The 25,144-nt window shown below is 32.3% G+C and overlaps 2 protein-coding genes across 2 annotated transcripts in view; one reads left to right on the plus strand and one right to left on the minus strand.

Annotated features, from left to right (window-relative positions):
• Positions 1 to 45: 45 nt before the first annotated feature.
• LOC6046847 (DNL-type zinc finger protein) lies at positions 46 to 6,539 on the plus strand. Its single transcript, XM_001863947.2, has 2 exons — positions 46 to 327; positions 6,181 to 6,539. The coding sequence occupies exons 1-2, from the start codon at positions 195 to 197 to the stop codon at positions 6,513 to 6,515; spliced, it is 468 nt and encodes a 155-aa protein (XP_001863982.2). The 5' UTR covers positions 46 to 194; the 3' UTR covers positions 6,516 to 6,539.
• Positions 6,540 to 13,823: 7,284 nt separating this feature from the next.
• LOC6046848 (snake venom 5'-nucleotidase) overlaps positions 13,824 to 25,144 on the minus strand; it is a 70,082-nt gene continuing 58,761 nt past the window's right edge. Inside the window, exons 3-7 of the mRNA XM_038262584.1 lie at positions 20,960 to 21,290; positions 20,809 to 20,895; positions 19,422 to 20,746; positions 19,272 to 19,367; positions 13,824 to 14,661 (exon numbers count right to left, since the gene is read on the minus strand). Of these exons, the coding sequence (XP_038118512.1) occupies positions 14,581 to 14,661; positions 19,272 to 19,367; positions 19,422 to 20,746; positions 20,809 to 20,895; positions 20,960 to 21,290 (1,920 nt within the window). The 3' untranslated portion in view covers positions 13,824 to 14,580. The remainder of the gene's footprint in view (positions 14,662 to 19,271; positions 19,368 to 19,421; positions 20,747 to 20,808; positions 20,896 to 20,959; positions 21,291 to 25,144) is intronic.

Below are 25,144 nucleotides of genomic sequence, written 5' to 3' on the forward strand. Positions count from 1 at the left end.
CGGTCGTTGGCTCAAATTCTACATGCTGATTTATTTCAGTGTATTCTGTTGTGAATCAAAATCAAAACAAAAAAGTTGCATAAAAAGTTGGTGAAACGATTTTAACTTTAAAATTCTCGAAATTTAGTTATATTCAGAAAATAAAATTGAAATAAACAGTTTTAATATCAGTTTGAACGTAAATTCTGTTGAAAATGCAGAAAGCTTTTCGGTTAGTGTTCGGATCCGGAAGGTATTTCAGTCGGATTTCATCAGCTGTTCCACATGTGGCATCATCAGATCGGACTTGTGGGGCCACAACTTGGACAAATGTTAAATTTGTAAAATGTAAGCAAAATCAATATCTTTAACCATTACTTAGACTATTACATTATTGATAATGTAAATAAATAAATTAAAAATTAATAAAAATATTGTAATTGTAATTGATTGTTTATTTGTGACGAGAGCCTGTTAGTTTACAACTTTTTATCAGGATAAGTATGTATCGCTTACTAGATTTAATTTAGTTACGGTATCATTTTTAAAACTTTTTTGTGTTATAAACTTCAAGAGTACTCACTTGTTAATGATTCAAGAAAATGTATTTCAAAATATGCTAAAAATATGCTCTGTAACTTTCAATAATTTATCAAATATTTTAAAATGAAATCACGCATTGTAAGCCAATTGTTTGCTGTTCAGAAATCATTTCCAGAGTCGACCGATAAGCTGTCTTCGTGAACCAGGTAGTTCTCCGATAGTGAAAATATCACAATTCCAGAGCAACATTTGAAAGGGGCGGTACGACATTGCTCTTACGGCCTTTCATTACACGCGTTTAAATGGGACGAAAGGCCGTAAGAGCAATGTCGTACCGCCCCTTTCAAATGTTGCTCCAGAATTTCACAAGAAACCGCTGCTTTTGTGACTTTTTCACTATCACAATGTGGGATTTAGGTTGGGACTTCAGGATAGTACAATTGTGTAGTTGCTTAGCATTAGCATTTAAAATAAATCTGTATCCTTTCCAAATCTATTTGGTGTTAAAGTTAGTTGCAATTGTTAAGTAAGAGTAATGCTGTCAATAAACTTTGGTTGTTGTAGAATACTAGGCATTCTTTTATGTCAAATTGTCCATAGAGTCTCTATCAATCAATAATGTTATGATATCGGACAAAATTCGTTGATCTGTTGAACTAACGGTTTTCGGATTATGGTTGTATTGACCATTGTTGCGAATCAAGGAACTACGGTTCTTTTGACGTAAATGGTCATTTGTTTTTAAAATCGCGATTTCTATCCTATTTGTATATCAGTTCACAAATTTTTATTGTTTTTTGATAGAAGTAGTACTACAACATTTAAAGGAATGTTTAGTTTTGAACTTTTAGGTTAGAGGATTTTAGATTAAAGTTTAGATTTTCAATTCAAAGTAGTAGGATACCGGAAAGGATTCGGAACGACAACTGCTCTTGCCAAGGTAACGCACGACATCTACGGGAACCTAGATAACAACAACTGCACCGTCATGGTACTTGTCGACTTTTCGCTTGCGTTCAACTGCGTCAACCATCACCTGCTTGAGAACAAACTGAATCGGGAATTCAGGTTCTCGAGCGCTGCTTGTAAGTTGGTCGCATCGTTCCTTGGCCAAAGAAAGCAAAGCGTCCGTCTCGGCGATAAAGTGTCAGCTGTACGGGATGTCACCGATGGTACACCGCAGGGGTCCTGTCTCAGCGCGCTGCTGTTCAGCCTTTTCATCATTAGCTTACCCGGAGTGCTGAGATGCGAGTACCAACTGTACGCTGATGACTTACAAATCTACGTGTCTGGACCGATTGAGCAGATCGAAGACCTGATTGCCAGCATCAACACCGACTTAGCTGCGATCACAAACTGGGCCAACCAAAATCAACTTCACCCAAACCCCAAAAAAACACAGGCCATCGTCTTCACCAAAGCAGGTTCCGTTCAACCCCACACGGACATCGTATTCAGCGGGGAAGTTGTTCCACTGTGCGAGAAAGTTGTCAATCTTGGTCTCCAGCTGGACAACAACATGACCTGGAAGCATCAAACCAACAGTGTGACCCAGAGAGTCTATAACACCCTGAGGACGTTCCGTCGCTTTGCGGCAGTCCTCTCTCAACCCACACGGCGCAAGCTGGTCCAAGCTGTGATAGTGCCGATGTTTACCTACTGTGACATTGTCTACTATCACGGGCTGTCTGCGGCGCTTAAGGAGCAACTCCACCGGTGTTTCAAGTCGGCAGTGCGTTTTGTATACAACCTGCGCCGTCGAGATACAACCGCCGCAGTGCGGCACACCCTACTTGGACACGATCTGACGATCAACTACCAGCTTCGGACAAGCTGTTTCATGAAGAAGGGGTACGATGGAAACTTGCCGGAGTACCTCCAACAACATCTGGTGAGAGGACAGTTAGAACGGACCCGCTCGTTCATCATCCCGAGACACACAACGATGAGCGGAAAAAGTGTGCTCGTCGCCGGAACCACGTGCTGGAACAACCTCCCTGCGGAGCTAAAAGGTCAACCGACATTGTTGGCCTTCAAAAATGCATTTAAAAGAACCATTCGAAATTAATTTTGTGAGCCTTAGAGTTAGAGTACTTTGTCAAGTTTATTTTGGATCCTTTGTAATTTTCCTATTTCCTAAAGTGTCTTCCTTGACCTGATCAAAAGTGTTAACTAACAAGTTATCGTACCCAATAAATCAACAAATTACAAAATTACAAAAATATTTGGACTTAAATGAATAATTGAATAAGTTGGACTTATAAATAACACACCACTGTGCATTTATTCTAGAGTCAGATCCATACAGCGTCAGTGTTTATTTGGTCGAAGTGTACTAATTCATTGGCAGATCTGATTCTAGTTGTAATGTACGACAAGACTACTGATGGACGTGACAGGACGAGGGCCCAGTTTAGAGGTTTCAACATCAACGATGTGCGGCTGGACCACCCTCCCAAAAAAAGAAAAAAAAATAAAAGAAGAGAAGATTGCTTTAAAATATTAATTGCATTTTTTTTTAAAGAAGAGCAAAATATACATCTATTCTTCAGTTTGAATTCAAAAAAGGAGAGAAAGGGGAAAATTGTATAAAATCTTGATTGCAAAATATTTGAAGACTGGTAAAACTTACATCTCTTTGTTAGTTGAATTTAAAATAAAGGAAGGATCGAAATTTAATACAAAAAAAAAAAACAGGTTCAAAGTATTTCAAAAGGAGAAAAATCTTAATATTATATAGACTCTTTCTAAAAAAAAAGTTCAAATAAATTCATGAAAAAATGCATTTTAAAGCTTTATTAAGAAATATTCCAAAAACTAACCTAATCCACCTATGTGGTTGATGCCTTCCTCACTTTTTACCAAAAATGGGTAATATGAATGGTTTGGACACACATTTCAGCTTTTTTTAGTTCCAGGAGAAAAACAGATATAACTTATGTGGTAATAACTCGAGACAGGGTTGCCAGATCTTCAATGTTTTGGACTCATAGGAAAGGCCTTTTAATTACTTAATCAACGATGGGTCGGATGATGGATCCGGACATAGTTTACATACATTTAATTGAGATCCGGCTTCAATAAAGTACATAAATATCACTTAAGTGGTCATAACTCAAGGCAGGGTTGCCAGATCTTCAATGTTAGGGACTCATTGGAAAGGCCTCTCAATTGCCTTACCAACGATGGGTCGGATGATGGATCCGGACATAGTTTACATACATTTAAGTGAGATCCGGCTTCAATAAAGTACATAAATATCACTTAAGTGGTCATAACTCAAGGCAGGGTTGCCAGATCTTCAATGTTAGGGACTCATTGGAAAGGCCTCTCAATTGCCTTACCAACGATGGGTCGGATGATGGATCCGGACATAGTTTACATACATTTAAGTGAGATCCGGCTTCAAAACAGTACATAAATATCACTTAAGTGGTCATAACTCGAGACAGGGTTGCCAGATCTTCAATGTTTTGGACTCATGGGAAAGTTTTTTTGATAACCTAACCAACGATGGGTCGGATGATGGATCCGGACATAGTTTACATTCATTTAAGTAAGATCTGGCTTCAATAAAGTACATAAATATCACTTAAGTGGTCATAACTCGAGACAGGGTTGCCAGATCTTCAATGTTTTTGACTCATAGGAAAGGCCTTTTAATTACTTAATCAACGATGGGTCGGATGATGGATCCGGACATAGTTTACATACATTTAAGTGAGATCTGGCTTCAATAAAGTACATAAATATCACTTAAGTGGTAATAACTCGAGACAGGGTTGCCAGATCTTCAATGTTTTGGACTCATGGGAAAGTTTTTTTGATAACCTAACCAACGATGGGTCGGATGATGGATCCGGACATAGTTTACATTCATTTAAGTAAGATCCGGCTTCAATAAAGTACATAAATATCACTTAAGTGGTCATAACTCAAGACAGGGTTGCCAGATCTTCAATGTTATGGACTCATTGGAAAGGCCTTTCAATTACCTAACCAACGATGGGTCGGATGATGGATCCGGACATCGTTTACGTGCATATAATTGAGATCCGGATATTTGCGAAAACACGTTTTTATACATAACTTTTGAACTACTTATCGAAACTTCAAACAATTCAATAGCGATGTATGGGACCTTAAACCAAGTCGAATGCAACTGGTTCGATCAAAATCTGTTCAGCCAGTGCTGAGAAAACTCAGTGAGAATTTTGGTCACATACATACATACACACACACATACACACACACATACACACACACACATACACACTCACATACACACACACATACACACACACAGACATTTGTTCAGTTTTCGATTATGAGTCGATATGTATACATGAAGGTGGGTCTAGGAGCTTTTAATAAAAAGTTCATTTTCAGAGCAGGATTATAGCCTTACCTCAGTGAGGAAGGCAAAAGGGGAAAAATTACATCTATTGAAGAAACTAGATACTTGATTTCTTGAAAAAAACAAATCATGTTTTAACGTAAAATTATCTGTTTAGTAAAAAGCAAAAAAGCTATAAGTTATTATTCTTTACAAAAAATAAATACTAATTTAACAAAACAAAAAAAACTAGCAATAATTGTGCCAAACGTCCATTATGCCAAACTTCCCTAATGTCTTGGACCAATTATGCCAAAAGTCCTTCTTTAAAACCCGTTATGCCAAATGTCCTTTATGCCAAATGGGGTACACCCAATTCCAGCGTGCTTCTAATGTTGGCAGGTCAGAACTTTGCCATTAAATTAAAGCTGATTAAAAGCGTTTTCAAGTGAAATCGAGTAAGGAATAGCTCAATAAGAAGTGAGCAAGCAAGTTTCTATCAAAAGTTTTGCAAAATTAATTGTTTAAATTGTGAAAATCAGCTAATTGGATAGAGTTCGGAGCGATTGCTTAACCTGCCAAACATACGAGAATTTCCCCTATTTTTTAATCCGGCTGAAACTTTTTTGGTGCTTTCGGTATTCCCAAAGAATCTATTTTGCATTATTAGTTTGTCCATATATTTTTCCGTACAAATTCAACAGCTGTCCATACAAAAATGATACATAGATGAAAATTCAAAAATCTGTATTTTGATTTTTTTTTATCGATTTGATGTGTTTGGCAAAGTTGTAGGTCGGATAAGGAAAGATCGGAATTATTTCGGAATATTTCATATTTTAACATTGAAAATCGGACCATTAGTTGCTGAGATATCGACATAAGAAAATGATGGGTTGTTTGAGTGAGACTTATTTTTTCCAATTTTAAATCTTTGAATCACGCAAAAAAATCAGGCCTGTTTGAATCAACAAAATATTTTTTTGATTTAACTTTGCGATTTTTTGTTGAAATTAGTCTCAAATCCAATTGAAACAAATCAAAAATTTGCGTTGAATTAACACCCTTGATTTTGTCACCACTCTTTTGGAAAACTCAAACCCCGATGGTTTGACACCAACTGTTGTCAAACGAACGGGGTCACTTTTTAGTTTGACACCCCTTTTACACGTAGTTCACACACACTACCAAACGTTTGTTTTGATAGTGTGCGTGAGCGCCGTGTAAAAAGTGACAGAACATTAGGACCCTATTACACAAATCGATGGTTCAAAATGATTCAGAGACTTGCATTTAAGACAAATTTCCCCCCATACTTTCAGCGCTCTCCACGTCCCCGTTCCACCCCCAGTGCGAAACCCCGGCACCCCCACTGGACATCCAGCAGCAAGGCCTACAACAACCCCTCGGCACGATCACCCCCAAGCAGCTGGCGCTGATTTACACGTGCAAGCAGTGCTCCACCCGGCAGCGCAAACACATCTCCCGGCAGGCCTACGAGCGGGGCGTGGTCATCGTGACGTGCGAGGGCTGCCAGGCGCACCACGTGATCGCCGACAATCTGGGCTGGTTTTCGGACCTCAACGGGAAGCGCAACATCGAGGAGATTCTGGCGGAGAAGGGCGAACGCGTCACGCTGGTTAAAATCGACGAGTAAAAGGAGGCTTCTTTGCGAGGTACATTTTGGCTTTATTTTTTTTTTTTTTTTGTACTTGTGAGAGATATCACGGTCTTTGGGGGACGATTTCGGATATTTCTTCAAAAACGCAAAGTCAGTTTTGTTTGGCTAAAATTTATTTCCCTCTCTGCACTTGTCGTCACACTCTGCCTTTCGTAAGAGACACTATTCTACTATTTGTTTCTCGCTAGTTTCACAACACTTTCCAGTTGAAGGGGCATTCCTGTACTGTAATATCTCATATCTTTGCATCTGGAAACTAACAACGATTAGATTCATCCTAATATTCTGTTCACATTGTTTTTTTTTTACTGTTTTCTTCATTTAAATACACATAACTACTGAGTTTACAGATCTCTGCTCTCGTGCGCGCGCTCTGCTGCTGGTCGCTCTAGGAGTGTGAGAGTATTTCATGTTGTTGTTTTAGTTGTTAGACTATTGCGACTATTTATATTTGTATATATATACTTTAACGGATCCAGTTTCACAACAATTACTTTAGGGTTGGTAGTGTGTAGTTTAGTGTTTTTTGTGTTGCTTCTTCTTTGTTTTCTCTCTCTATAGAATAAATATAAACATGGTTGAGTTTGAAAACAGATTAATTAAAACTAGTACACAACGATAAATAGACTCTTTAGCGAATAATTATTCTGTAAAAAATGTTATACAATGACATTAAACTGCCACCGCTTCTGTTTGTTAGAGAGAAAAGCTCCGTTGTGGGGTAGCTAAATCTAACCGAAAACCTTTCCGTTGGAGGAGTGTTATTTACAATGTACAAGAAGGACAATTTCATGCAAAACTGTTTTACGGACAATGTGTCTCTTACATTATCTAAATTCAACTAAAAAATGTCATATCACAAAAAAAAACCTTCAAATTTAATTGCAATGGATCCAATATTTAATTAAATATTTTTTTTTCATTTGAAAAAAATACCACTTTCAAAAATTACGAAATTTACTCAAAACAAGTTTTCGAAGAAAATTGATCATCACTATAAAATATTCTGTATTAAATTCAATTTAACGAATTTCTGCACCATTTGACGTCCTAGTTGGCAATCATTGATTAATGACGATTTCCATAATTTCACAAGGAATGGGATAATCGTTACCAAAAGGAATCAGCATGTGTAGGGCACTATTCTAAACAACTTGTAGAAGGATTTTTTTTTAAATATTGAAAGCGACGCAAAATTTATATCTTTGAACGAAAAATTATGACAATGGTTGAAGTTAATTCCAAACAATGTTCGATTTTGATAAAATATAAGCGATGGTCATCCAATCCAAACCTAAATAGCAAAAAGTGGCAATTTAATTGGGTGTAAAATGCCGAAATATTTGTGTAACACGCATAAATATGTAGGGAAACCTACCCAATTGAGTCCTAAAATGAAGCTTAGATTGCTGATATTATTGTTTACAGCGAAAAAGCTTATTTTTCTGAGTACAATGACCCTTTGTACGACCACAAAGAGTTTAAAATGGATTTTTAAATCAATTTTGAAAAATTATCCTCGCGGTCCTTCTTGACAGAAAAGCTCCTACTTGACAGCTCGTTCCAAGGGACCATAGTTTATCCATCGAAAAAATGTTGTTTTGTCATTTTTTTTTGCATTAAAATGAAAAAAAAAGTGATTAGAAATGGTTTTTAATCGTGCTTTTTACCGTTGTACATAAAAATTAACATAGGGCTTTAGTACCCGATTGAAATGCCTTCCAACTATTCAATGGCCTGATATCCGTGCAAGATAAGATGCAGTTCTCTCGTTTGTGCGAACTGGATTTTAACTGTCAAATTTTGAGTTAATTTGGCTTCAATTTGGGGAAATTCTTTGAGAAAAATAATTCCAGGGACAATATTACTAATTTGATTTCATTCAAATTTCATCAGCAATTGAATTATATCAACAGAGCAATTCTCTGAGATTTCGGTTATTCGTTTTTTTTTATTTTTTTTTTTTTCATCCGGCTGAAACTTTTTTGGTGCTTTCGGCATGCTCAAAGAAGCCATTTTGCATCAATAGTTTGTCCATATAATTTTCCATACAGCTGTCCATACAAAAATGATGTAAGAAAATTCAAAAATCTGCATCTTTTGAAGGAATTTTTTGATCGATTTGGTGCCTTCGGTAAAGTTGTAGGTTTGGATGAGGACTACACCGAAAAAAAATGACACGGTAAAAATAAATTGGTGATTTTAAATTTAACTTTATGTCAATAAAACTTGATTTGCAAAAAAAAATATTAATTATTTATTTTTTGATAAGGGGACATCAAATGCCAACTTTTAAGAAATTTCCAGAACGGGCAAAAAATCTTTGCCCGAGTTATGAATTTCTTAATCAATATTAATTTTCCACAAATTTAAATTCATTTTTTTTAACTTACTTTTTGGATGTAAAATCATATTTGCAATCAAAAATTACCTAAATTAAATTTTGATAAAGTGCACCGTTTTCAAGTTAAAGCTATTTTAGGTAACTTTTTTTGAAAATATTCGCAGATTTTAGTTTTTTTTTTAAATTAGTGCACATGTTTGCTGAGAAAATTCCCTATATTTTCCTTTTTTGAACTTTGTTGATACGACCTTTAGTTGCTGAGATATTGCTATGCAAAGGTTTAAGGGTTAACAAATTTTAAATCAATACTAACATTTCAAAAGGACGTAATATTGAATATGACGCCCTTTTGCAATGTTTCCATATAACGACAAACATTTCAAATTGACCTTGAAAAAAAAAATTTCTTTGGAAATTTTTTTATTTTGATTTTTGTTTAAGGGACATGTAAGAATGTGATGTTTTGTAAAAATATTTCACAAAGGCTTGCTTTTTTGACATTGAAAATTGAATCAATGTTCTCCAATATGTCGTCAATTAGGTTTTTTTCGTTTTAATTCTTTTAAAGGCAATTTCCCAGCAGGTTGGACCAACAATGCTAAAGAAAAGAAAAAAAATGTGGATTATTTTCACTATTTCTCGATTTGTAGGTCGATATTTGACACTAAAATTTTCCGTAAAATTTTACATAAAAATGAAAATGATGCACTTTGACAAAAATTCACAACCATATTTTTCAGTTGCAAACTTAAATTAACATTCAACAATAATTTATTTTTTGAGTCTTTTTTTTTAACTCTGCTAAAATTACGAAATAAAATTGAAATAAAACTTTTGGTCCTCTAAAACATATAAAATACGGATATGAAGTTATTCATAATCAAGTTTTTTTTTGATATTGCAAGAAGAACAAAACCTTGACAAAACCGGATGTGAAGATTTTCCCATATCCTCTTAAAAAGTGTGCGTTGAAGTTATGATATTGAGAATCTGATTCATCGCATAAACATGGCGATAGCAAGTATGCAATCCGCTAGAAAATCACCGTCTCCGAAAGTATACTGAAAAATCGGAATCAGTTTAAGCCGTATGCTTTCAGCAACTTTCAATTTCGTATGGAGACTTGTATGATGCACAATGACTTATTTAGACATAAAGAATCGATGGATCCAACCAAATCCAATGAATACAAAAATTGTCCATTAGGGTCCTAAAGCTTTAAGACAATTAAGGGGTTACATACATGTAGAAAATCACAAAATTTCATGATACAGAAAATTTATTAAATCAACTTAAAAGATGAATTTCAATCACTCCTGAAAGTTTCATGAAAATATTTCATGATTAAAATAAGTTACAGACGATTTAGCCTGAACATTTTGCCATGCGCAAAGCGAACTGTCAAACTTTGCGAGCGTTTTTTTCTCTGAACACCGAGTTGATTTAAGGGTGCCACGATATCTCGAGATGGGATAGACCAAATTGGCTGAAATTTTGGATGAAGACTCGCAAGACATATCCCGTGTGCATGACGAAGCCCGATTTTGAAATTTTGCATTTGTTTTAAATACAAATTTTTTAATATGAAAAACATAATAATATTTTTATCTTTTTTAAAAATAAACTTTTCGAAAATCGGCCTTCGTCATGCACACAGGACTGGTTTAACGAGTCTTCACCAAAATTTTGAGCCAATTTGGTCAAGGCAGTGTTAAGATATCGTGGCACCCGTTTTTGAAAATGCTAACTTCATATAGCTGTATCTCGGCAGTGATGCAACCAAATGTCTTCAAGTTTATTTTGTTATTAGTTGAAAATGTATATTTTAATGTCCTGAAAACAGATTTAAAAAAAGTTTGAGTTTGTGCTCTAACCAACCTCTGACATTTTTGCCGATTTACATGTATGTAACCCCTTAAAAATAATTAAAAACCATTTCTGATCACTTTTTTTTTCATTTTAATGCAAAAAAAAATGATAAGTCAACATTTTTTCAATGGATCAACTATGGTCTCCTTGGAACGTGCTGTTAAGTAGGACCTTTTCTGCCAAGAAGGTAATTTTAAATTCTTTGCCGTTCAAAGGGACAGTGTACTCAGAAAAATAAGCTTTATCGTTGCGAATATCAGCAATTTAAGCATAACTTTAGGACCCAATTACACTGTTGAGTAACTTAGGTCGCCAACGCAATGACTGAAATTGATAGTTATTATTAGAGTTAGTGAAATTTCACGATTTCGCGGACAGCGTGAAATCCGCGAAATTTGTCTTTTTGCGTGAAATCCCGTGAAATTTTATGTTTGTGTGAAACTGTAACGATTTTTCTCAAAATATTTTATCAAACTGAAATAAGAATACAATAATCTTAAGAACTACTGTAGAATTAAGTGAGTGAATACCCTTGTTCAATTACTAATATTGGGTTAGTAAATTTTGACGATTTCGTGAACGGTTTGAAATTCTTGAAATTTATCAATTTTATCAAATTTTTTTTTAAAATAACATTATAATAAATATTTTAATCATAAAGACTATTTGAGTGAATTTTATTAGTATTCAATAAAAAAGCCTGATATGAACCATTTGAAGAATTGTTCGGATTTTTCAGTTTTTTTTAGAAACTTACTTAATATAGTAAGTAGTGTAGTAAAAAAATACTACTTTTTTATTTGAAAGGTATAATTTTAAAAGAAATTAAAAGAATTAAGCTTTGTTTTATTCAAAATAAAATAAAGAGTATTTTTATCTTTGAAATCACCTTTTAAAAATATTTCATATTTTTTCTGAGTCCTGTTTAATTATAACGATATTTGTTTATATGGGTGGATGATTCTCTTGAAAGTTATGTCTGTTCTTTTTTTGAATAAGAATTTCGATTTCGTTACCACCCTGGGCTTTGTCATAATGAGTGTCAAAGGTTTGATACTTGTTTGGCAAAGAGTATGATTTGATTCGATGTGGAATTAAAATCGAAGTGTTCAGTATATTGCTGAAGCTTCCATTTTTACACATGGACACCACTTCATGCTGCGAGAACCCACTTTGGCGTAGTCTCAGGGCTTAATCGATAGCCGGTAAGCTGTCATCGAGACAAGGAGGTTCTCTGATAGTGGAAATATCACATTTGTACAATGAACCGCTACATATGTGATTTTTCCTATCTTAATGTGGGTGTCAGGTTAGGATGCGGGTTTAAAAAATAGTGTTTGTAGAATTTAGGATTTTAACTATAAATATCAACTTTTATACTTTGCCTTTAGTTATTTAGGGACAAAATTAGTAACAGTGAATTTAGTAATTCTATCAGAATCGGTGATTTTCATTCAAGTAGCATAAAAACCATTCTGATTTGTCAAAATTTCCATAGAGTCTCGATCAATCAATAGTGAAATGATATCGGACTAAATTCGTAGATCTGTTGAACTAACGGTTTTCGGATTATGATTGTATCGACCATTGTTGCGAATCGAGGATCTACTGGAATTCTGACGAACAAATGGTCGTCTCTTTTTCAATTCACGACTTGTAAAATATCAACTGTTATTTTTTTTTGTTTTTTTAAAAGAAGCCAGACAGGTTTTAAAAGAAACGTTTTTTTGGTTAATAATTAAAATGTCGGGGATTTGAGATAAGAGTAGCTTTCGGATAGGTTGCTTTAAATCTTGTATTCAATTCAAGTTAGGTAGTTATCCGCAAATGAATATTTGGACTTATATGAATAATTGAACGTTTTGGACTTATGAATAACACACAACTGTGCATTTATTCTAGAGTCAGATCCATACAGCGTCAGTGTTTATTTGGTTGAAGTGTACTAATTCATTGGCAGATCTGGTTCTAGTTGTAATGTACGACAAGACTACTGACGGACGTGACAGGACGAGGGCCCAGTTTAGAGGTTTCGACATCAACGATGTGCGGCTGGATCACCCTCCCAAAAAAAAAAAAAAAAAAAGAATTTCGATTTCGTTACCAATTTAATTAATTATGCCTATTGATTTTAAATTTAGTTTTAGAAAAGAGAGATGTAAACTTAAAAAATATTCTGAATAAAAACGTTTTGCAAATATTTTGAATGGACTAGGTAATTGTCGCAGAAAATTCAAACTATTTTACTAATTTTGGTTGAACAAGATTGTTGAATTTTGCTTTGATATGAAATTTAATAAAATGTAATCTGATAAAACAGAAGCAAATCAGCGAAAACTTTTTAGCTTTATTAGTCGAATATTAAAAAAATATTTCAATAAATGATAATAGGCATGCCCTACATTTTGTTTCATAATATAAATAATATAAAAAGTGGTTTCTGTGATTTAAACATAAGATTTTGAGAGTAATTTTAACATTTTTCACGTTCCGCGAAATTTGGTGATTTAAAATCGAGGTCCCCGTGAAATTTGCTATTTTCGAGCGTGAAAAATCACTAAGCTTAGTTATTATAGTTATCGATTTATCGATTTTTCCCACACGAAAGAGAAGAGACCATGTTTCACACAGTTTTTTTTCGTGTTTTTTAAATCGCTTTCGAGTGAGTTTTATTCGAGTCTTGGTAAATTTCATCCAAAAAGAAAAAAGAAACGAAAGTATTCAATTCTTAAAAGTTTCGGTATTGACAAAATCTGGGTGAAACTAATTCAAAAATATGTTTTGATGAACTTAAAAAAAATCATTTTCATAATCAAAAACAGTTTTTGCACGAAATCGCTCTTCAGTGTTGAAATCTTGTTCATATGTTCTAAGGAAAAGTGTCCCGTTTGTCCACCCCTCTCGGTGCCTTCCGGAGGCCACATCAATCCATGTAAAACTGCACCTTTTCGGCGGGGGCTTCCTCTCCGCTGTACTCGTAGAATCCGTTCATGCTAACACTGCTGCTGCCCCCAACGGGATGTAACGTGAACACAAAAAAGGTGTTTGTGAGGAGGGAAGGAAGAGGATGTTTTTTTTTTGGTTTTTTTTTTTTGTTGCGGTGGGGAGGAAAAGGGAAGATTTAAGTTAGTGTAACACATCTCTGTTCTTGTTAACTGTCGGTTTTTATTTTATTTTCCTCTGCGGCTGCTGGCATGGAATCGCTTGTCTTGCGTGTGTTAATGCATTTTTGTTATTTTTTTTTTTTGCAATTAAAACTAGCAACAAAAATAATGTTATGGGCGGACTGATGTGAGTTTTGCTTTTTAAAACAACTCTCCTTTCGTTTAGCTATTTTAGTAGCTGTTTCTTTCTTATATGTGTGTTAGCAAAATAGTTTAAAGTCTGAAATGTTTTCCCTAAAATTGTCATACTGGCTCTTTCGCTCAATTTCTTGCTTTCTAAAAACACACTTCACACAAACTTTATTTTTTATTTTTCACTCAATGATCGTGGTGATGCTGGGTCACAGAACTGTTCTAAATAGTTGAGCTGGTTTGGCTTGGCTGGTGTCTTTTGAGAGTTGTGAACGGGGTGTCTTTCTACCTCGCATGGATTACCAAACAGTGCACTAACTTAAAGAAAAGCTGATGAAGATGGCCTCCAATGTTTTCATAAACATTCGATTATAACTCTTAATTAACATAACAATCGTATAGCATAAATGTGTCAAACCGAAAATTAATAAAAGTGCTGCGTTGAAAGATTTGGCGCAATGAGGCGAGTCGAACGGGATGAGCTTGAGGAAATCGTCTGATTGCAAAGAAAGAAACTCGCAACGTTCCAAACTTACGGCGTCAGCTCGTCCGTTTCCTTGATGACCGAGTTCGCCTCGATCGTTTCCCGCCGCAGGATCATCTCGTGCATGTGCTGGAAAAAAATCGTGGGGAATTGTTTTCACTACCTTAAGATTGACTTAACATTCTTAAAATTCTTACAATTCTTAAAATTCTTAAGATTCTTAAAATTCTTAAAATTCTTAAAATTCTTAAAATTCTTAAAATTCTTAAAATTCTTAAAATTCTTAAAATTCTTAAAATTCTTAAAATTCTTAAAATTCTTAAAATTCTTAAAATTCTTAAAATTCTTAAAATTTTAAAATTCTTAAAATTCTTAAAATTTTAAAATTCTTAAAATTTTAAAATTCTTAAAATTCTTAAAATTCTTAAAATTCTTAAAATTCTTAAAATTCTTAAAATTCTTAAAATTCTTAAAATTCTTAAAATTCTTAAAATTCTTAAAATTCTTAAAATTCTTAAAATTCTTAAAATTCTTAAAATTCTTAAAATTCTTAAAATTCTTAAAATTCTTAAAATTCTTAAAATTCTTAAAATTCTTAAAATTCTTAAAATTCTTAAAATTCTTAAAATTCTTAAAATTTTAAAATTCTTAAAATTCTTAAAATTCTTAAAATTCTTAAAATTCTTAAAATTCTTAAAATTCTTAAAATTCTTAAAATTCTTAAAATTCTTAAAATTCTTAAAATTCTTAAAATTCTTAAAATTTTTAAAATTCTTAAAATTCTTAAAATTCTTAAAATTCTTCAAATTCTTAAAATTCTTAAAATTCTTCAAATTTTTCAAATTCTTAAAATTCTTAAAATTCTTAAAATTCTTAAAATTCTTAAAATTCTTAAAATTCTTAAAATTCTTAAAATTCTTAAAATTCTTAAAATTCTTAAAATTCTTAAAATTCTTAAAATTCTTAAAATTCTTAAAATTCTTAAAATTCTTAAAATTCTTAAAATTCTTAAAATTTTAAAATTCTTAAAATTCTTAAAATTCTTAAAATTCTTAAAATTCTTAAAATTCTTAAAATTCTTAAAATTCTTAAAATTCTTAAAATTCTTAAAATTTTAAAATTCTTAAAATTTTTAAAATTCTTAAAATTCTTAAAATTCTTAAAATTCTTAAAATTCTTAAAATTATTAAAATTCTTAAAATTCTTAAAATTCTTAAAATTCTTAAAATTCTTAAAATTCTTAAAATTCTTAAAATTCTTAAAATTTTAAAATTCTTAAAATTCTTAAAATTCTTAAAATTCTTAAAATTCTTAAAATTCTTAAAATTCTTAAAATTCTTAAAATTCTTAAAATTCTTAAAATTCTTAAAATTCTTAAAATTCTTAAAATTCTTAAAATTCTTAAAATTCTTAAAATTCTTAAAATTCTTAAAATTTTAAAATTCTTAAAATTCTTAAAATTCTTAAAATTCTTAAAATTCTTAAAATTCTTAAAATTCTTAAAATTCTTAAAATTCTTAAAATTCTTAAAATTCTTAAAATTCTTAAAATTCTTAAAATTCTTAAAATTCTTAAAATTCTTAAAATTCTTAAAATTCTTAAAATTCTTAAAATTCTTAAAATTCTTAAAATTCTTAAAATTCTTAAAATTCTTAAAATTCTTAAAATTCTTAAAATTCTTAAAATTCTTAAAATTCTTAAAATTCTTAAAATTCTTAAAATTCTTAAAATTCTTAAAATTCTTAAAATTCTTAAAATTCTTAAAATTCTTAAAATTCTTAAAATTCTTAAAATTCTTAAAATTCTTAAAATTCTTAAAATTCTTAAAATTCTTAAAATTCTTAAAATTTTTAAAATTCTTAAAATTCTTAAAATTCTTAAAATTCTTAAAATTCTTCAAATTTTTCAAATTCTTAAAATTCTTAAAATTCTTAAAATTCTTAAAATTCTTAAAATTCTTAAAATTCTTAAAATTCTTAAAATTCTTAAAATTCTTAAAATTCTTAAAATTCTTAAAATTCTTAAAATTCTTAAAATTCTTAAAATTCTTAAAATTCTTAAAATTCTTAAAATTCTTAAAATTCTTAAAATTCTTAAAATTCTTAAAATTCTTAAAATTCTTAAAATTCTTAAAATTCTTAAAATTCTTAAAATTCTTAAAATTCTTAAAATTCTTAAAATTCTTAAAATTCTTAAAATTCTTAAAATTCTTAAAATTCTTAAAATTCTTAAAATTCTTAAAATTTTTAAAATTCTTAAAATTCTTAAAATTCTTAAAATTCTTAAAATTCTTAAAATTATTAAAATTCTTAAAATTCTTAAAATTCTTAAAATTCTTAAAATTCTTAAAATTCTTAAAATTCTTAAAATTCTTAAAATTCTTAAATTCTTAAAATTCTTAAAATTCTTAAAATTCTTAAAATTCTTAAAATTCTTAAAATTCTTAAAATTTTTAAAATTCTTAAAATTCTTAAAATTCTTAAAATTCTTAAAATTCTTAAAATTCTTAAAATTCTTAAAATTCTTAAAATTTTTAAAATTCTTAAAATTCTTAAAATTCTTAAATTTTTTAAAATTTTTAAAATTTTAACTCTCATTCTTATTTTAGAAATTGTCGAATTTTAGAAAATTTTGATTTTTATAAATATTTAAAATTTTAGAAAACTTAGAATTTTAAAAAATGTAAAATTTGAGTGAATTTAGAATTTTAGAAAATTTGAAATTTTAAATAATTTAGAATTTTATAAAATTAGGTATTTAAGAAAATTAGAATTTCAGAACATTTAAAATTACTCAAAATTTGGAAATTTTAAATATTCAGTTTATATGAAATTTAAAATTTTAGAAGATTTGGATATTTTGATACTGTTAAATTAAAAAAAATAGAATTTTTGAAAATTTTGAAAAATTGGAATTTAAAAAATGTGGAATTTTAGATAATTTAGAATTAAAAAAGTACAATTAAAGAAGATTTGGGATTTCAAAACAAAAATAGAAGCGCTTCAAAAATTTGAATTTTTCAAAATTTGGAATCTTAGAAAATTAGGGTTTTGAGAAAATTTTAAATTTGAGAAAATTAAAAATTTAAAAAATCGAGAATTTGAGAAAACTTGGGTTTTATAAAATAATGTTTTTCAAAAATATTGACTTAAAAAAATTTGAATTTGGAATTTGAGAAAATCAGGAATTTTAGAAAAAAATGGTTTTAACTTCATCATCCCGGTACGAGAATCGAACTCACGACCTCTGGATTGGAAACCCAGCACGCCGCTAGTCGAAACCCATCCCCTACCGGTCAGTATTCCCAGTGAGTAGAATTACTCTTTGAAGGGATCTGACTTTGCCGAGCCAGACAGGAATCGAACCCATCACCTTCCGCTTACAAGGCGAAACCCGTAACCACACGGCCACGGAAGCTCGGCTGGTTTGGGGAATTGAAGAAAATTAAGAATTTATAAAAAAATTAATAAAAAAATAATTTTCGAAAAATGATGAGTTCATAAGATTTTGAATTTTACAAAATTTAGATTTTTAGAAAATTTTAATTTTTTAAGAAAATTTAGGGTTTTAGACAATTTTTAGTTTTGAAGCATTAAAAATTTTAGAAAATTTAGAATTTCTGGAAAATCTTGAATCTATGAAAATCCAGGGTTCAAAAATTTTAAATTTTAGGAAATTTAGATTTTTTAGAGAATTAAGAATTTTAAAAATTTTGAATTTTAGAAGATTTAGAATTTTAAAAAATTAAGAATTGAAGAATGTTTAGAATTTTAGAAGCTTCAAAATTTTAGAAAATTTTTAATTTTAGAACATTTTGGGTTTAGAAAATCTTGAATTTTAGAAAATTAAGATTTTTTAGAAAATTTAAAATTTTAGAAAATATACAATTTCAGGAAAATTTTGATTTTTAGAAAATTTTGAATTTAACAAGATTAAGATATAAAATTAACATTTAAAAATTTCATAACATTCTAAATTTTAGAAAATGTTTAAATGGAAAATATTTAGTATTAAAAAAGATTAAAGATATTTAGAATTTCTAAAATTTAGAATATTTAAAGTTTTACAAAATTTAGAATTCCAGAAAATTTTTTTTTTGAAATTTTGTAATTTTATAAAATTTAGAATTGAAAAAAATAAATAAATAAAAACGTTGGATTCAAATTTTTTTTAATTGAATTTCAGAAACTTTTTAATATTTGAAATTTACACTTATAGAGAAAAATACCTTTAAAAAAAGTAGGGTTTTAAAAAATTTAGAATTTTAGAGCATTTAAATTTTTTAGAAAATTTAAAATTTTAGAAAATTAAGATTTTTTAGAGCATTAAGAGATTTAAAAATTTAAAATTTTTGGAAGATTTAAGAATGATTTGAATCATTTAAAAAAATGGGGTTTGAAAAAAAAATGAATTTAAAAAGATGATTTCTCAGAATTTTTTTTTTTTAGAACATTTAGAATTTTGAAAATTTAAATTTCAGAAAATTTTTAATATAAGAAAATTTTGAAATTTAGAATGTTTACAATTTCAGAAAGTTAATCTAGAATTTTAGAAAAATTTCAAATTTTAGAAAATTTACGATTTCAAAGAAATAAAAAATAGAATTTTTTAATAGTTAACATTTGAGAAAATTTAGAATTTAAGAAAAATAAGAATTTTTGAAAGATTAGAATTTGAGAATTTGTTAGTTTAAAAACAAAATTCTCAACTAGTGGAAAAATAGTAAATTATTCACTCACATCCTGGTTCTGCACGACAATTATCCGGTGCTGTATCGTCGGCGCCAGTTGACAGCTATTCTGCTCCAGATCGTCCAACGAGGCCCGTCTCATCAGCTAAAACATGTTCTCGGGTTAATTTAAACTTTTCAACATCAGATTTCTTCTCACCTTTCCCCGGTTCACGTGCTCCATGCTGGCGTGCTTGGGCTGACTCACGTACGACTTCCTCCGGATCGGCGTCGGCCCGTCCAGCTCCAGGTTCTCCAGCATCTGGATCATGCTGTGCCGCCGGGACAGCGTCACCAGCGATTGTCGATGTTTGGTGTGGTGCGTCTTGCCCATGCGCACGTCGATCGCCTTGAAGTGGTTCTGGATGGCGAGTCCGAGTTCTGGCGCGGCGTCGTCGTCCATCAGGACTTTGCAGCCCTTGAACATGGTGTAGCCGTCGCAACCGCCGTAGATGTAACTCTTGATGCACAGCGTGTAGATCTGTTCCAGGTTGAGCCATTCGTCGCCGATGCGGACTAGGCGGGCTTCGACTCTGCGTCCGGGAGGTTGGGTGGGATCGAACGCGAATGACATTCCGGCGATCTGGGGGAAGCGACCTTCTAGTTTTGGGTAGGTTGACACGGAGTTTTCGAGGGCTTCGTGCAGAATCTTGCCGGTTACTTCGAGCACTATCAGTGGGTCCTGCATGGGGATGATGTTGACCAAGTCACGCATCGTGAAGGGGCCAGCTTGGTGGATTTGGTCGGATCGAAAGGTTCCGGAGTTGATCATGACCGCGTCGGCACCGGTGGCAGCCAACGCCACATCACAGATCCAGTTTCCGAGGTTCGTTTCCGAAGTTCGAATCGACGCGAATCGTCCTTCGAGCTCCACCGAAAACGTTCCCAACACTTCGTCCATTTTGGATTCGATCGTTTCGGAGTACTTCTTCAAGTCCTCTTTCAGTGCCGGATCTTCGTTGTACTTTGTTGAACTCACGTCGACCTTTTCGACCACGATGCCAATCTTGCCCTGTTCGTTCCGTACGGTGTTGACGCCGATTCGCGAAAACTGTCGGAAATCCGTACCCGACTTGATCACGTGCGTGTCCTCGATGTTCAGGATCTCAAACACGTGATCGTGCCCGCCCAGGATCAGATCAATGTGCCCGCTGTGCTTGGCCAGTTCGATGTCGTTGGGAGTCCGCATGTGCGTCAGCGCGATAATTATGTCACAGCCCTGGTTGTGCAGTTCGTCCGCCAGCTGGTTGCCGGCCTTGATGAAGTCGATGTACGTGACCTCGTTTGGGTCGATCGTGGGCAGCGTGTCCAGCCATTCCTTCTCGACCAGCCCGATGAGGCCCACCTTGACGTCGTTGTGGTGCAGGATGTGGGTGATTTTACCTCCGCCCAGCGGCCGTCCCGTCTCGTTGTCTACGACGTTCGACATCAGCCACGGGAAGGTCGTCTTTTCGACCCACTCCGCCAGGACGTCCAGGCCGTGATCTGTGTGGGATTGGAGTTAGTTGTTTTAGCCATATGAATATTTGACATGCTTTTACTCTTACCAAAATCGTGATTCCCAAACACGGCACAGTGCGTTCCGACGGCATTCAGCACCGGCACCATCTGTTCTCCCCGGGTGAAGGTGCTAACTGAAAATCCATTTCAAAAATTAAAATCCTCCTCCAAATCTCACCATCCCCAATCAACACTCACGCATGCTCGGCGAGAACGCATCCCCGCTGAACAGCACCAGCGGGTTCAGGTGGTCGTAGGACTTGACGGCGGTGGCGAACCGGGCCGCCCCGCCGATCGGTTCCTGCTTGCACGTCGCATCGATGTTGTACACGTCGTTGTAGTGCAGAATGGTCAGCTTGTCGTGGCCGCTCGCCGTCATTGTGTCGCCGCGGTGCTCGTCCTGGCCCGTTCGGAACAGCGTACTTCCGGTGGCACCGGTGGTGGTCGTCGTCAGGTGGAGCAGGTTCGGCGTACTCGTCTGCAGCTGTGTCACGGCACGTTTGCCGGCCTCACGCACTTCCACCGAGGCCTGTTGGGGGGGAGGAAGAGGGGTCAACCGTTAGTAAGGGATTAGCCTGAACATTTTTATTTTTTTCAGAATTTAGCTTGGTAACTACAACATTTAAGGGAACGCACGAGGCGGAAGATCTTGGCACACATTTTCAAGGGAGGGTCGTGCAGACAGAAGGGCTTGGAGGAGGGTCATTTCGAATCAAACGGTCCATTATGAAGCAACTAGCAGTAGCATGAGCGGGCCAACAAAAACAGAAGGAAATATGAAGTAAATCCACACATCGAAAGCCAATAAAACTCAGGGGAGCGTGTCACATAAATAATACGTGCTCGGCTGGGGAGGGGCCATTACAAGTCAAACCGAATTAATATGAAAAAAAGAAATGATGCGAAAGATGATTCCAAGTAAAAGTGGCATTCGTCGATTTGACGATGCCGCGGGAGTGAAATTAAGGAGGAAGGCAATCGTTGCACGTTGAAGTGATTTTAAAATCCAGATTATTTTGAATACGAATAAAACTAAAAAAATAAATAAAATGTTTCAAACATTTTTGTTTAACATCTTATTAATTTAAACAAATTAGAAGTGTAAATGTTCTTTATTAATTTACCAAAATTTTTCCCCAAAATTTTGCAGAGTTTGATGAAACCAGCCATAAGATGTCCACAATGAACCTTTTAAAACAGAATTGAGTTCCATTGATATGAATCTGATAAATTGTAAAATTCGGCACAAAAAATATTTTGATTCGAACCTTCAAGAATATTTTTTGGATCTTTTTTCTCTTCTAGAAAGTAGCAGGTTGGGTATGCCAATCCAAGCAAATTGAAAATATGTATGGTATCACCCTAACAAAATTCGGAAAAGGTTTAACTTCATGTTTTTCCAAGTAATTTTTTCCGCTAAAATGAGCAAAACAGTCAAAACATTGTGTTTTAATGGGTTGAACCTTGTCGGTTTGACATCAATTTTAAAGTTTTACATTTTTTTTTTGTAATTAGTCTGCTCTACAATTTTGTAGAAAACTCAAAAAAATTACCTGGCAAAATTTTAAAACTATTTTTTTATGTTTTAAGGGTACACAGCCACCAGGGAGTTTTTCTCAATAAAGCCTATTAATGCATTTTTTTATATATTTTTTTTAAATTTATGAATTAAAGAATAATTTTTTAATATTCGTATTCAATTTTTCATTTAATAATTTAAAATTCAACCTAATGAAGTTATGTAAGTTTGTCCCTTCTTTATATATTTTTCAAAAAGGATGTTATGCTTTTTTTCCTTTTTGCTGTAATTCAATCTAAAAAAGATATGTACAATTCGCTCCTCTTAAAAAACAATTGCTGTTAAGTTTTTTAAAGCCATTTTCCCATCTTTTATTCAAGAACTTATAGAAGCCAAAATCTCTCAAATGATCTATATTTTGTTCATTCTTTCAATTTATTTTATTTTAAATTTAACTTGCAGAAGGAAAATCTCTTAAAAGTTGTACTTTTTGAACATTTGACAAATGAGTTTGTTTATTGCTGTTAAGTTTTTTAAAGCCATTTTCCCATCTTTTATTCAAGAACTTATAGAAGCCAAAATCTCTCAAATGATCTATATTTTGTTCATTCTTTCAATTTATTTTATTTTAAATTTAACTTGCAGAAGGAAAATCTCTTAAAAGTTGTACTTTTTGAACATTTGACAAATGAGTTTGTTTATGAATTTTCCTTTCTTTTATTTGAAATTCAACTTACAGATGGAAAAGTCTCTTTGAAGATTCACATTTTACCTGTCTTTAAATGTTTGATAATTGCGTTATATTTGTATTTTACCTACCTCTATATAACAAATTAATTTAATTAGCATTTATGTTTTTTATGTAGGGGGAGAGGGGGTTGCACCCCCGGGGCAAAATGCACCCCCTGCTTTTCTCGGTATTTGGAAGAATTTTCCAGGAAAATAATCATAGAAATTGGAAGCTTAGCATCTCCAAACCATGCTGGAAAAATTTGAGCATCGTAGTATAAAAACAGCTTAAGTTATTTGCAAATTTGTTTTTGCCGTTTTCTCTATTATTCTGTAGATAGATGAGTCCAAAAACATCAAAAATGCACCCTTCTTGAAGTTGAATTTTGAATCAAAGAAGGGAAAATTGCATAAACAACTTTATTGCAAAAATAAATCAGCAGAGAAAAATGTGCAGAAATTAAGAGAGACATTTTTTCAGACAAAATGTTTAAGAGATTTCCCTTAAATATAAAAAGAAGGGAAAATTGCATAAAAAAAACTTAATTGCAAAATATTTAATGAAAAGCATAATCCACTTTTCTCACCCAAAATACAGGGTCGAGACAAAAAAAATCCTATAAATTTGTCCAAAAAATATTGAAGATTGGACAGGACCTCTAACTGCTTAGATACAGCGGATAAAAGAAAAGATAAAATGTTGTAAAATTGGAGTTTTCTAAGTGTAACCCAAACAGCCCTCCATTTTCTAGTGCCAGTATCTCAGCAATTTTCAACGTAAAAAAATGAAACAATTGTCAAATTTTCTGTTCTTTTCGAAAAAAAATATTTGAAAATTTGAAATCAAGACTAACATTTCAAATGGGGAAAACAAAACATTAAGCTCTTTTGAGATGTTAGTCTAGATTTAAAAAAAAATCACAAATGTTTCATTGTTAGTATTTCTATTTTTTTATTCAATTGGTACAAAAATAAGGTCGTACAGAACCACTATCGCAAAAAATGGTGAGCAATTCCGGCCCATTTTTTTTATATGGCCCAAAAATTGAATATTTAAACAGCTTTAATTTTGATGGAATTTTCTAATCAATTTAATGTCTTCGACAAAGTTGCAGGTATTGTTGAGGACTATTCAAAAAAATAGGTACACAGAAAAAATGCCGATTTTTACTTATCATATTTTTCACAAAAACTCTATTTTCCAAAATACATACTTTTTGATTTTCTAGACTTTTTTATATGTTTTAGGGGACAAAAACCCGCAACTTTTGAGCCATAGAGAAGTATGGTCAAAATATCTGCTGCCAATTTATGATTTTTTGAAAAAAGGTGATTTTTGGAAAGAACAATCGAAATTTACACCAAATTTTTTTTTTTTTTTTTTGATAAAGGGCTCCGTTTTCAACATATAGCCATCGAAAGTTTGATTTTAACGAAATATATGCAGTTTTTAGATTTTTTAAAATAGTGACCATGAGTAACCATTTCTAAAAAAAAATTTTTTAAAGATCAGATAATTTGCTGTGAAATTGTCTAATTGCGTAATATTGAATTTTTGAATCAGAAAATTTCAAAGTATTGTTTTCGAAAAGATCGAAAAATTTCACGAATGTTTCATGTTTTAACATTGAAAATCGGACCATTAGTTACTGAGATATCGACATTAGAAAATGGTGAGTTGTTTGGGTGAGACTTAGAAAATTTCAATTTTCATGTTTCGTTTTCTTTAAGCAGCTGTATCTCAGCAACCGGAGGTCCAATCTTCAATTACTCTTAGACAAATTCATTTTCTGAACATTTAAAAAAATATATTTTTAGGAATGTTCACTCATGGTCACTATTTTTAAAAACCGAAAAACTGCAAATATTTCGTTGAAATCAAACTTTCGGAGGCTATATCTAGAAAACGGAGCCCTTTATCAACATATCTGTAAAGTACTTTTCGATTGCAAATTCAATTTTACATAAAAGATTTAAGTAAAAAAAATTGGTATAAAATTTCGATTCACTATTTTTTCAAAAAACTCGGCGGCACATTTTTTGACCATACTTCTCTATAGCTCAAAAGTTGAGGGTTTTTGTACCCTAAAACACATCAAAAAATCTCGAAAATCAAAAAATATGTATTTTGGAAA

The sequence above is a fragment of the Culex quinquefasciatus genome, chromosome 3, assembly GCF_015732765.1.
Source record: "Culex quinquefasciatus strain JHB chromosome 3, VPISU_Cqui_1.0_pri_paternal, whole genome shotgun sequence".
Classification (NCBI taxonomy): Eukaryota; Metazoa; Arthropoda; class Insecta; order Diptera; family Culicidae; genus Culex; species Culex quinquefasciatus.